Below are 12,754 nucleotides of genomic sequence, written 5' to 3'. Positions count from 1 at the left end.
GGCCTCCTCTGTCTGCAAGATAAAGATGAGAAGTCAGAGCTGACAGAGGAGAAGAGCCAGAGACTTTAATAGATAACCGTTTGGCCCTCTGGATTCCCTGCAGGCAACGAAGCTGCAGGCCAGGCCGGAGGTGCAGGGCCGTGGCCCCCAACTTTGAGGTCCTGCTAGGGCCCTGTTTGCGGGCAGGTGTGGGATCTCCATCAAAAACATCCAGAGAGGCTGCAGCCGCCCCTCCTGGGCGAGTCAGGCATGTTGGTCTTAGAGCTTCAGAGAAGAGTGTGGGATTTTATCTTTCTGAAAGGTCTTCATCTTTCATCTAGCATTGTCTATACTCATGTATATGTATGTGTACGTGTGTGTGTGTATTTTTTTTATCAGAACTCTGCCCACAAAAAGACTTCCTTATTTTACTTCCTTTTTTCTGTTGTCAAGTATGTTCTCCAATCTGTCCCTTCAGACAGACCTCATGTCCGGTTTCTCTCTGCCATCCCAGCCAGGCACGTGGGACCTCGTGGTACTAGGCAATGAGGATATGGGAGCAAAGGGAGGCCTGCATCTAGTTTTCCAAGAATTTTCTCATAACTGTCCAGTGGATATTCTTAGGTGATTTTGAATTTAAAAAAATAAATAAAAGATGCAGTCCCAGAGTATATGGAACTGGGAAAGATATTCTTGGAGACAGTTAACCTCAGTTTGCAGAATCAGCTGAAGTCACTGAGTAAACTCCATCTGAGGCACCTTCGGATTGGTGAACATTCTGTTTTAGATCAAAGAGAATTGGAAACATCCTAAAATTCGAAACATTTATATATTAAATGTATATAAATCATTGTATGGATTTTAATACTAAAGAGATTTTTACTAAAGGGATTTTATGTATAAATATACATAAAAGGTGCTTGAAGATCATTCCTAATTTCATTAAAATCCCTCTGAATACAGTGTTAAGATGATGACAGAATTGTGAAAGGATTATAGACAGATTGATTTAAAAATGGAAAATCCCTTTAGTATGAAAATCTACATCTGTTTGTTTAAAGAAATACATACCTCATGTTACAGTGGTTCCTAATGGGAGACACTTTGCTCCTCAACCTCTCTCTCTCTTCTTTTTAAAACTTATTTGGCTGCACTGGGTCTTGCGGCATGCAGGATCTGGTTCCCTGACTAGGGACTGCACCCAGGCCCGCGGCATAGGGTGCAGAGTCTTAACCACTGGACCACCAGGGAAGTCTTCAGCCTGTCTCTTTGCTGCCCCTCCAGCCTATTGAGAATTATTTTGTAAGAACTTAGAGGCTATTCTCTGTTTAGAAAATACTTGATGTAGTTAATTACCAAGGCTGACATACACAGCTGAACCTCTTGCCTAAAACCTTGTCAAGGGAGATCCTAATTCTAGTTACTTTGTTATCCAGAAAATCTTGCTGTTTGCAATGAGGCTTATCTACAGCAGAAGGTAACATTTTCCAGCTGCATTCTAAACAGACCCTGCCTCCAAATCAAGTGTAAAAGCAATAGTATTGTTCAGGTTTAGAGAGTGTGGTTTCAGAATTAAGGAAGACAACTGACACACTGCATGTCTGGAGCAGAGTAGAAATAAACATGAATTTGACTTTGGACTCAGTTCCTGACCAAACCGTGTGGCCATGGCAAGTTCCTTAAAATCTTTAAGCCTCAATTTTTCTATCTGTAAAACAGACAAACTTCTACTTAGAAGAATAAATAGAATAAAAACTACATAAAGCAGTATGGTGAATCTCATAAACATAATGTAAAATGAAGCTACTCACAAAGGGTACATATTGTATGAATCCACTTCTGGACAAAAATAGACAAGTCTCTGCTGTGAGAAGCCCGTGGACCACTGCTGAGAGGGAGCACATGGAGGCTTGAGTGCTAGAAATACTCTTGTGTTTTGGTCTGGATGTTGTTCCCATATGTTCCTTTCATGAAAATTAATCAAGTTGTACACTTTTTCAAAGGCGGGGAGAGTAAGTAGGGAAAGCCTGTAGCAATTGCCCAGAAAGCAGTCCCCCTGGACTTTCTCTCTTTTCTTTTTTTTTCTGCCGCATGGCATGTGGTGGCTCAATGGTAAAGAATCTGCCTGTGGTGCAGGAGCTACAAGAGATGAGAATTTGACCTCTGCATCAGAAAGATCCCCTGGAGAAGGGCATGGCAACCCACTCTAGTATTCTGGCCTGGAGAATTCCATAGAGAGAGGAGCATGGAGGGCTGCAGTTGATGGGGTCGAAAAGAGTCATGCACGACTGAAGCGGCTTAGCACACGTGTGGGATCTTAGTTCTCTGACCAGGGATCGAACCTGTACCCCCTGCATTGGAACCTGGAGTCTTAACCTCTGGACCACTAGGGAAGTCCTGGACTTTCTCTTTTTGTTTCCGAGCTCAGACAGTGCATTGTCTATATTGCAAAAAGCTCTAGATCTGACAGAGTACACCCAGTATTTTGGATTTCTCAAACTGCTGACTGAATTATATATAGCCTGTTGATTTTAAGTCAGTTGTGGCCAGTTAAGGTCCCCCAAATTGGCCAACTAGAACGGGCAGAGAAGTACAACAGGGAAGGTAGTAACTGAGTTGATTTCCATTCAAAGCTGCCCATTTTGGGATTCCAGGTACTGTCTCAGAATTAAGGAATTCCTACTCCTGTTACTTGATTGGTTTTTGTTGTTGTTTAGTCACTAAGTTATTTTTGATTCTTTGCAGCCCATGGACTGAGCACGCCAGTCTCCCCTGTTCTTCATTATTTCTTGGAATTTGTTCACATCCATGCCTACTGAGTCAATGATACTGTCTAATCCTCTGCATCCCCCTTCTCCTTTTGCCTTCAGTCTTTCCCAGCTTCAGAGTCTTTACTTTTTCAACCCATTGGTTGAGGAGTAGAAATGTGAATTTTTCTCTTTCAAGTCATACCTGTTAATAACTGTTACATTTACTATAAACCATAATGAAACTTCCATCTGTATGAAAATTATGAGACTTTAAGTGATTTCGAACTCTTTTTAGAAATGGATAGATAGATAGGTCATTGTAATTAGTGACTCAAACAATAGAGTGGTCTTATTGTCCTCGGGCACCTCCCACTTTCAAAGAATATCTTGCTAATTGTTGCACTTGGGATTTCTTCCAGGCCTTTTTGGTCGTAGTAAATGATTTAGCAACTGTGCTATCAGAAAGCATTTTGTAAGCTTTAGAATTCATGGAATTCTAATCAAGTAACATTTTTGAAAGAGAGACTGTGGGTCCCATGCTACTGCCCTCATTTGACAAAGGAAAAGAACATTTAGGGGTTTCTTGATTTAAAAAAAAAAATTTTAAGTGATTGCCTCCATGGGTCCCTGATTTAAGGGAAAGATATGCCATCCTGTGACTTCATTTTAGTATAATTTCACTGAATGGCCTAGAGAGCTCATCAGATCATGGCAGCATCTATGAATACCAGCAAATTAAGCATCTCTGTTTACAGGGATGGTGAACAGTAGGGAAAAGGGCCATCAACTCACAGCATTCTTTTTAGCAATTCTTATGTGGATGGAATTGCTTCTCCTCCCTCAGATGTAAAACACAGAGGTTACTGCATTATACATAACCGTAGAGAACTGAAAATTTTTCCATCAAGGACCACAAGTCAATAAATCTTATGATCTCACCATTGGTGCCATAATTGAGCTAAATCTTCTTAAACCAGGCACTGTTCCTGAGGTTCTTTGAAGCATGCTCACTCTTTCTTTCAGTAAAATTGAGGGCTGACCTCCATTTACAGGAACACAGAAGCAAGGCTCATAAATACTAATATTCTGTACCAAGTTCATCAGAGCGAGGCCATTTCACCCAAGTCTGTAAACGTTCAAAGCATGGTTTTACTCAGCAGAGAAAAGGTCGCCAGCTTTCCCAAAGCCTGTAAGGCTCCTTGTGGTTACAAAAGTGGGGGTCACAAATTACCCTTTTGGATCTGTTTCTTGGAGGGCAAATATTTAATAAGTAGTGACCCCACACTTTGTACAAAACACTCCCAGTTGTCCCTCAAATAGAATTAGGCTCTATTTTTTAAAAAAAAATTGTATTGATTTGTTTTTGACTACACTGGGTCTGTACGACTGCACACAGGCTTCCTCTAGCTGTGGCGAGCAGGGGCTACTCTTCAGCTGCAGGGCACGGTCTTCTCACTGCAGTGACTTCTGTTGTTGCGGAACATAGGCTCTAGAACACAGACTCAATAGTTGTGGCACACAGGCTGGGTTGCTCCTCGCATGTGGGTCTTCCTGGACCAGGAATCGAACCTGTGTCCCCTGCATTGGCAGGTAGATTCTCAACCACTGGACCACCAGAGACGTCCTGGGCTCTTATCTTTTAAGAAGTCATTGGTAATTTTATTTCATATCTGCCTTAGTCAATGATAGTAACAAGCAGACATTTAAGCCATGATTCTCACTGATGTTACAGTTAAAAGTCCCAGTGTCCATTGGCCATCAGGCACTAACTGCATGCCTGACACTCACGATTTTATATGCATCATCTCTTCTTATCCTCTCAACAACCCAACAGAGGAAGTACTGTTACTATTCCCATTTTATAGATAAGAATACTGAGGCTGAGGGACGGTAACCTACTTGCTCAAGGATATATAACCATACATGGAGAAGGCACAATTTAATTCCAATCATCAAACTCCAGAGTTGTAGCAAGGACCCTGGCAGTCACCTTGCTCCTCAGCCTCCCCTGATAAGTGACCCAACCAGAGCCTGATGGAATGAACTTTTCCCTAGGGTGTCCCCCGCAGCTGTACCCAGGGCTGGAAACATCTCCCATTTCCAGTACACCCACAGGGACCTCTTTTTATTTTACCATCCAGCTGAGGCCCATTCGGATCTTTTTCTATGTGCTCAGGCTTTCCAGGTGGCCTTTATGGTAAAAAACCTGCCTGCCATGCAGGAGACATAATGAGATGTGGGTTCAATCCCTGGGTTGAGAAGATTCCCTGGAGGAGGGCCTGGCAATCCACTCTAGTGTTCTTGCCTGGAGAACTCTATGGACAGAAGAGTCTGATGGGCTCCAGTCCATAGAGTCGCAGAGGGTCATACACAGCTAAAGTGACTTAGTACATACGTAATCAATATAAGTAGATACTAAAAGCACATTTCTTAAGACCCTTTGAGAAGTAGCTTCAGAGGATCCTGGAGTCTAAAGAGAGACGTGATAGATCATGTGACACAAGAGGAAAATACAGAAATGGGTTAGAAAACAAATGAAAAAGTGTAGATTTGGAAAAGAGAGCTCAGCTGAGACTGAGCAGAGCAGCTGAGAGGCACGGACCTAAAGTACAGATGTGATGAATAGGATGGGTGGGTTGCCGGCTGATATCAAATACTCAATTGCCTTTAAAATGTCACAGATTAATTTAGACTTGAAAACTTTCCAAGAAAATTAACCACCAGCATTAAGAAGAACGGAGTTCAAAACCTGAAATGAAAGGATTAAGTCATTCTTCAGACAATAGGGTGGCTTTGATAAGTCAGAAACACTGCGTTTGAAGGACTTAAAACATCCATGAAAATATCCAAGTCAGGCATTGTCGTCGTCGTTGTTTTGTGGTTGCTATACCCAAGGCCTTCCCAGGGATCCTTAAAAAAAAACCCAACCACTCCAGCAGTCAGTAGAGTTTAAGGGGACCCAAAGTGGGAACTTTGTGGTGGCTCAGACAGTAAAGAATCTGCTTCAATTCAGGAGACCTGGGTCGGGAAGATCCCCCAGAGAAAGGAATGGCTACCCGCTCCAGTATTCTTGCCAGGAGGATTCCATGCCTGGCATGCTACAGCCCATGGGGTTGCAAAGAGTCGGATACAACTGAGCGACTAACACTTTCACTTCTGTGTGGGAACTTTGTGGCCACATCTGTGATGACAGCAGAGTCCCATCAAGTTGAGGACTTAGGCTGGTTCTTCTTTTTCTCTTTTCAAATAGTGAGCTCCCCACATATCCATCCAGGAAGGAGACTCTCTGGGTTTGGGGAGGAGGATAAGGCAGAAGGAAAAGATGAGATGCTTAACATACTCGGTGTGTTAGAAGGAACAGTGATATGGGATTGTGGGAAAGGGGAGAAGAACTCAAACTGCAGTCAGAACACCTGGGTTCCAGTTGTGCTTCCTCTCATGCTAGCTTCGTGACCTCAGGTTTGTCCCTAACTCTCCCTGAGCCTCAGTCTCCTCCTCTGTAAGGTTGGCTTCATGAAATTAGGAATAAAAACTAATTGAAATAGGATACCTTACAAGGCTCTCATGAAGGAGTGATTATTTGTTCCTCCACGTGAGTTTTCTACATGGGCACGTGGCATATCTGCCCTTGGCTCAGCCCTGGTTCTCCTCCAGTGCCCCAAGTGGGGGTCCAGAGAGCTTTTGTGCAGGCTGCCCACTTTGAGAGCTGGACCCCTGGAACCTTCACAGTCTGTCCTCTCTAATTTCTCCCTTCACGGAACAGCTTTTTCTCTTGGACACTGTGAGTCCCTTTGGGCGTCTGAGCATCTTTCAGCATCCGTGGGCTCGCGCCCTGTGGCCCAGAGTCAACATGCCACGTTGAGCTCACTTCTGACTCTGCCCACAGCCCAGGCCTCCCAGTTCCCTGCCCAGCTGGAACGGGCTGTCACACACTGGCCCATGCTCATGAGTGCAATTAAGGATGAACTTGTTAAAAACAACTGTCAGAGGAAAAGCAGGATTTGGATCTCATTGTATAAAGCAATTTGAAGCCATAAACCAATGATAATTGGATTCATGAGTTTTTCTGTAATTTCAAAGCGTTTACCACTTTAAACAGAAAGCCCTCTACAAATGTATATGGCGAAAGCTGTATCTAGTAAAACTTTTATAGGATTCATAGAATCTCTATGGTAAAAATGTTCTGTGTTTGAACATCATCTTTGGTGAACATTGGTAAAATGACGGATACTTCGCTGATCAAAAAACCTCGAAGTGGAGTTTACCCAGTGGGAGTGAGTGTCGGGCTTGGCCCACCCCGTTCACTTTTGGGTGGACTAGTCAGAAAATGTTACAGGAGGTCTGGGAGGGGTGATTCCCTCATGTCTGAAAAGGAAAGGAGAACCACATATGGGTGAGTCTTGGGGTCTCTATCACAGTGTGGACCAAAAACTGCCTTCTTAGAAATTTGTCTGACCGCTGAAATTCTAGTTGTAGCTCAGCAAACTGACTGTTAGTCACACTGCTTTCTCTATCATCTTTTCATCATAGGTTTAACAGTTGCCACGTCGATATATTACCTGTCAACATCTCCGACACTCGGAGCGTGAGCAGGAGGGATCACTGTTCACTGGTTTTCCCTCGTGGCTCCAGCCCCCTTGCCCACCACCCACCCTTCGTGGCTCGGCTAGGACTTCCAGAGTCAGTTGTGTCAGAACCTCAGAGGGCAGTGTTGAGCATGGTGGTCTGGCTGTAACATACAGAACTTTTGATGGATGTCGGTGAGGGGAGCAGGCCTTTCAAAGTGAGCTCACAGAGTTAGCAGAGGCTCAGAAGGGAAAAAGTACAATCTTTTTGGTCCCTGTGCTTAAAAGTGAATCATTTGTCTGTATCCATCAGTGATGCCCTGCCTGGTTGTCTCATCGTGGACATTAAAGCTCTTTTATTAGAGTTAGGTTGCTGGTTCCTTGAGGTCAAGGACTGTTTGTTGGTATTCCTTTATTACCCGCCCCCCCCCAACAATGCCTGGATCTTCCATTGTTTTTGTTTTTAATTCAGTAAACTGAAGTGCTTCTGTTATTGCAAATGATTTTCTTGGTCTGTTTGCAGCCCCAAGAAGCTCTTTTCAGTAATGACCTCCATGGTCCTTCATATGATCGTCGCATACTATGCCTATAGTTTTGTCTGCCTGCCCCAATACTGGTCATTATGGTAACACAGCCTCTGCTCTGTGGGCCATGATGCCCTGTGGGTGCTTGTGCTTCTCAGGCAGGTGTGATTCCCACTGGCTGGCAAGGTTCAGGAGATAGCAGGTTAGAGGGAGGGAAAGGGAGACCCTCAGGCCCATCGGGAGACACCTCCGAGCACATCCAGTGAGGACGTTACAGATAGTCACAAAGTTTTTCCTGGGCATTAAGAAAAGATAAACTAAGCCTTTGAGACATTAGGGAAATTAAATGATGCAAATTATGGAGCATGGTGGGCGGCGGGGAGTGGGGGAACCAACACAGAAATGGGAGGATTGTCAAGAAGTTTCAAAATGAGTCAAATTAGCTTCATGGACTGGACCTCACTAAAAACATTTACTTGATGTCACAATGTCATATTGACAGCTGCAGTTGAAATCTGTTTGTTTTGTCTCTGTTTCCTGCTAAAGATAACACCCACGCCATCTTCTCCCCCGCCCTTGGAATCTGGGATGCAGAGCCCTGTGAATGTTAGAACAAGGGCAGTGCTTGACTCTGCCTTGTGCTTTCTCTCTTCAGGAAATCGCAGAAGCAGCTCCCCGGCCTATGGTTTCCGTCTCTCACCAGAAGAAGAAATGAGGAGACAGCGGCTGCACAGATTCGATAGCCAGCGAGGCAACCCAGCCTTGTGAACAAACATGGTCCAGTTGTACAGTAGTTACCCCCAGACCCTCAGTTTTGTACAGAAGCAGAGCGGGCACATGACCATCCCAGTTGCTCACGCTTGCAGTGGCCTGTCATCCTTCAGCCACCATGAGTCCAGTTGATGTCTTGAGCTGGTTGACGTCTTGAGACCAGGCTTGTTTTGACAGCCCCCAGTTCTCTGGGAATGGCACTTCCGACCTTGTTCTCTTGCAGACAGAAGCTCGGGCGTCTCCATGTGGGGGCCAGTCTCCACGCTCCCATCTCTCAACTGCTGACTCAGTGGAGCCCCTGCCTTGTTATGTCTTTGAAGACCCTGACCTTTGCCCGGAGGTTTGTGTTCACCAGCCCAGAAGATCAGGCCCCCTTCCTGCTCAGTGCCTGACTTGGCAGGAAGTGGGGAGCCATCCCTCATCCTCCTGGCACACTGCCATGGTCCTCCTGGCACACTGCCATGGTGACTTTCTAGGCACCATCATTGCAGGATGTCGTCCCGGCCTCCCTCACCCAGGCGCCTTGGTTCCTGGGGTCCCCACGTCTGAGTGGTATCTGCAGTGAACCTGCTTTTCTCTGATGCTCCTCTGCCTTCCCAGGATGTGTCAGTGGATAAGCTTAAGTGAGACCTCGGATGGGAAACCAGTTCCACGCTCCACAACCCGGCAGGTGGCACCGACAACCCAGCTGCAAGAGCCTCTCCGGGGACGATGTCACATCCTGGGGATGTGACTTGTATTGAACTAACCAGCAGAGCAGCAGCAGGTGCCACGTGCAGAGGAGTGACCAGCAGCTTGGTCATGCAGAAGTCCTTCCTGAGGAAGTATTTTTTTTTTTCTCACAAAAGTGCCTTTTAATTGACCACTGTAACAGCCACCCTCCAAGACACTCCCCAAGTCACTTAAGACAGGTTTCCTGGTGCTTGTGTTTCATGAATAAAAGGAAAAGGTCAAATATCACTGATGTCTTATGTCACGGAGATATTTATGTTTAAAGAGAGTTAGAAGCAGGAAAAGATCTTCCTCTATGGCTTTATCTAGCATTTATATAGTTTCCTGATTATGAAAGTAATATATATACCTTGTATATGCATAAAGCCAACATCTGGCAGGAAATGCACCCACATATTAACAGAGGTTATTTAGGAAGGTGGAGTGCATAGGATTTTACTTTCTGTTTTTCACAATTTATATTGTCCTCTTTTTAAAATGTGTGTGTATCTATATGTGTGTACCACTTTTGCAATAGGGAAACTGATTTATATAATAATAAATGATGAAATATATAATCAGGAAAATGGACTCAAGAATAAGTATTGTGGCTCTGTTGATAAAATTTACAATATAAACAGAAATACAAAAAATACATGTGTAATTTAAAAATCACCTGTGTCTCCACCAGGGTTAAGATTTTAAGGATATTGCTTTTTCTGTCTTTGTGTATATTTCACAAATTTGGAGCATACCAACTATGCAGTTTTGTGCCTGGTTCCTAATCTCAGCTGACCTGGGTGAGACCTTGTCACTTGCATGTAAATGAGCTAACAAACCACATGAGACCTGGGAGCACTTTGACCTGCCAGCTGGAACAATGTTACCTGAGCTCCTCGGCTTAATTTATGACTGATACAAAGTGACTTGCAGCACATTTATAGTATGAATTGTATCTCTGAGTCTTGCAGCTTCAAACATTTTAAAATTGAAATGTTTAAGCCAAATGTCATTCCTCTTCTCCCAAACTCTTCAAACTTGTTTCCCATGACCTCTGCTGGTGATGTGTGCATGCTAAGTCGGTTCAGTCGTGTCCGATTCTTTGCAACCCCATGGACTGTAGCCCACCAGGTTCCTCTGTCCCTGGGATTCTCAAGGCAAGAATACTGGAGTGGGTTGCCATTTCCTCCTGCAGGGGATCTTCCCAACCCAGGGATCAAACCCAGGTCTCTTACGTCTCCTGTATTGGCAGGCGGGTTGTTTACCACTAGCACTACCTGGAAAGCCCCCTACTGGGAATAACCTCATTCTTACACTCTGTCTTCTGATAGCACATTGTAAAGGTAACTCTGACATTTATGTTTGGCTCTATGATTACTTGTACACAACTGTAGAAAGACATGCCTTCTACACAGGAGCACAGATCATGAATGGCTGTGGAATGAGGTCTTGTTAACTCCACACGTTCCAGCTCTCTCACTGCATCGCCCAAAGGCTGGCCCCTGCCTCCCAGTAGAGGCTTATTCAGTGTTGGTTTCTCACCAGAGTGTTATTTCAATGCAGTAAAAGTCCAGCCACTGTATATGGAGGTATTTGTATTTTTTATGGCTGTCAAGTCTAGTAATAGTAGCTCCTTGCTCTGTTTCACTTGTCAGGTGTAAAGACACCAGAATTGGATTGCAAATGGTGTAACTGTAATAGGCGCACCTTATTTATGGAGTGGATTATCACTAAACTTTACAGATGTGGGAAAGGTCATTTCAGTTATAAATATAAACCAGTTATCTTAGCACAACAATAAAGATGTTTTGGAAATTATTATAATTACTTTCTCAGTTAATAGGCTTGCTTGTCACCGGTGCTTATTATTTTCAATAGCCATCTTATTTTTTCTTCCTACAGTAAGGAATCTCCAAAGTTACACCACAAAACTGAAATAGGGTTGAGAAAGGCAAACAAAAACCAGTGTATTCAACTAATTATCTCTCAGGGAGTAAGCATTTAGAGCTGGTTTTAAATTTGGTTTCTTTGCTTGATAGTGATTTCCTGGTTGTCTGTTAAACATTCCCATGCTTTGGCTGTGATCAGTCAACTTAGGAGACCTCTTAATTCAGACTCTTTCCTTGGTTTTCAAGATGAGGAACCAGTTAAAATTGCTCCCTCTTTAGGACCTTGAATGTATTTAGTGCCTGTGATTCCAAAGTTGTACATGATTGTTCGCAGCCCTTCTGTCCTTTTAAGCTGTCTGTTGTTGAGGCCTGGACAGTAGTAAAAGGCTGGTTTTTGTAGAATTGAAGCCAATATACATGTCCATCACACGTTCTGCTGCTTGGGAAGTAAGTTAATAATCTGAGTAAATGGAGTTGCTCAGGTGTCCAACTCTATACGACCCCATGAACTATAATCCGCCAGGTTCCTCTATCCAAGGAATTTTCCAGTCAAGAATACGGCAGTGGGTTTCCATTTCCTACTCCAGGGGAGATCTTTTCAACCCAGGGATAGAATCAGTGTCTCCTGCTTTGGCAGGCAAATTCTTTACCACTGAGCCACCTGGGGGATTAAAAGACTGAGACCCATCACCAGAAAAGGACAATAAAACCCAGAGGGTGTGGCAGACCTGGCCACCTCCTTCCTCTTCCTAGTGTCTCTTGAAAGAGTCAGTAAAGAATTGTATTCAATTAGTAACTGATGCAAAGAGCTGACTCATTGGAAAAGACCCTGATGCTGGGAAAGATTGAGGACAAAAGGAGGAAGGGGCAACAGAGAATGAGATGGTTGGATGGCATCACCAACTCAATGAACATGAGTTTGAGCTGGTTCTGGGAGATGGTGAAGGACAGGGAAGCTTGACAGGCTGCAGTCCATGGAGTCACAGAGTTGGACACAACTGAGTGACTAAACAACAAGTCATTAAAAAACAAAATCCTATCATCTCTTCCCTTCCCTTCCTATGGATTACTGCAATCATTTTCTTTCTGCTTTTGCCCCAGTCTTTTATTTTAGAGTCACAGACTCCCTGCTTAAAATCTCTGTTCATTGCCCCACTCAATACTTAAAATTTGTCTTCACTCGATTCTACATAGCACTGCCCATTAATCTTCCAAAATCTATTTTTGTGATGCCACTCACGATCTCAGTACATTTTTCTCATTTCTCTGTTGCCAAAGGATAAAGGTCAAACTCATTCGCCTCAACCATGGGGCTCCAGCCAGCCTTTCAGCCTCACCCTCACTTTCCCTAAGGGAGTCTGTGCTAGTGCTAACAGGTCTCATCGTTGTCCAGGCCACGAGCATTCCTGACTCTGTGGCTTCCATGCAGTAGCCTATTCCTGTCTCAGCGCATCTAGATCCTCCCTGTTCTGCCCCCAGAATGATCTGCCCTTGGAGGGTGTTCATCACAGTTTCCACAAGCCGCTTAGAATTGCTAGTTATCATGAAGTGAGAGAAGTTCTCTG

At 44.1% G+C, this 12,754-nt stretch overlaps 1 protein-coding gene across 4 annotated transcripts in view; it reads left to right on the top strand.

The window, feature by feature from the left end:
• Positions 1 to 11,118, top strand: part of RHBDD1 (rhomboid domain containing 1) — a 137,726-nt gene extending 126,608 nt beyond the window's left edge. For all 4 annotated transcript variants that reach the window (XM_005676625.3, XM_005676623.3, XM_013973035.2 and 1 more), the window contains one exon: positions 8,474 to 11,118. In XM_005676625.3, coding sequence (XP_005676682.1) covers positions 8,474 to 8,586 — 113 coding nt within the window. In that variant the 3' untranslated portion in view covers positions 8,587 to 11,118. The remainder of the gene's footprint in view (positions 1 to 8,473) is intronic.

The sequence above is a fragment of the Capra hircus genome, chromosome 2 (genome assembly GCF_001704415.2).
Source record: "Capra hircus breed San Clemente chromosome 2, ASM170441v1, whole genome shotgun sequence".
Classification (NCBI taxonomy): Eukaryota; Metazoa; Chordata; class Mammalia; order Artiodactyla; family Bovidae; genus Capra; species Capra hircus.
The sequence above is the reverse complement of the archived record's forward strand: the minus strand, read 5'-3'. Positions and strand labels throughout refer to the sequence as shown.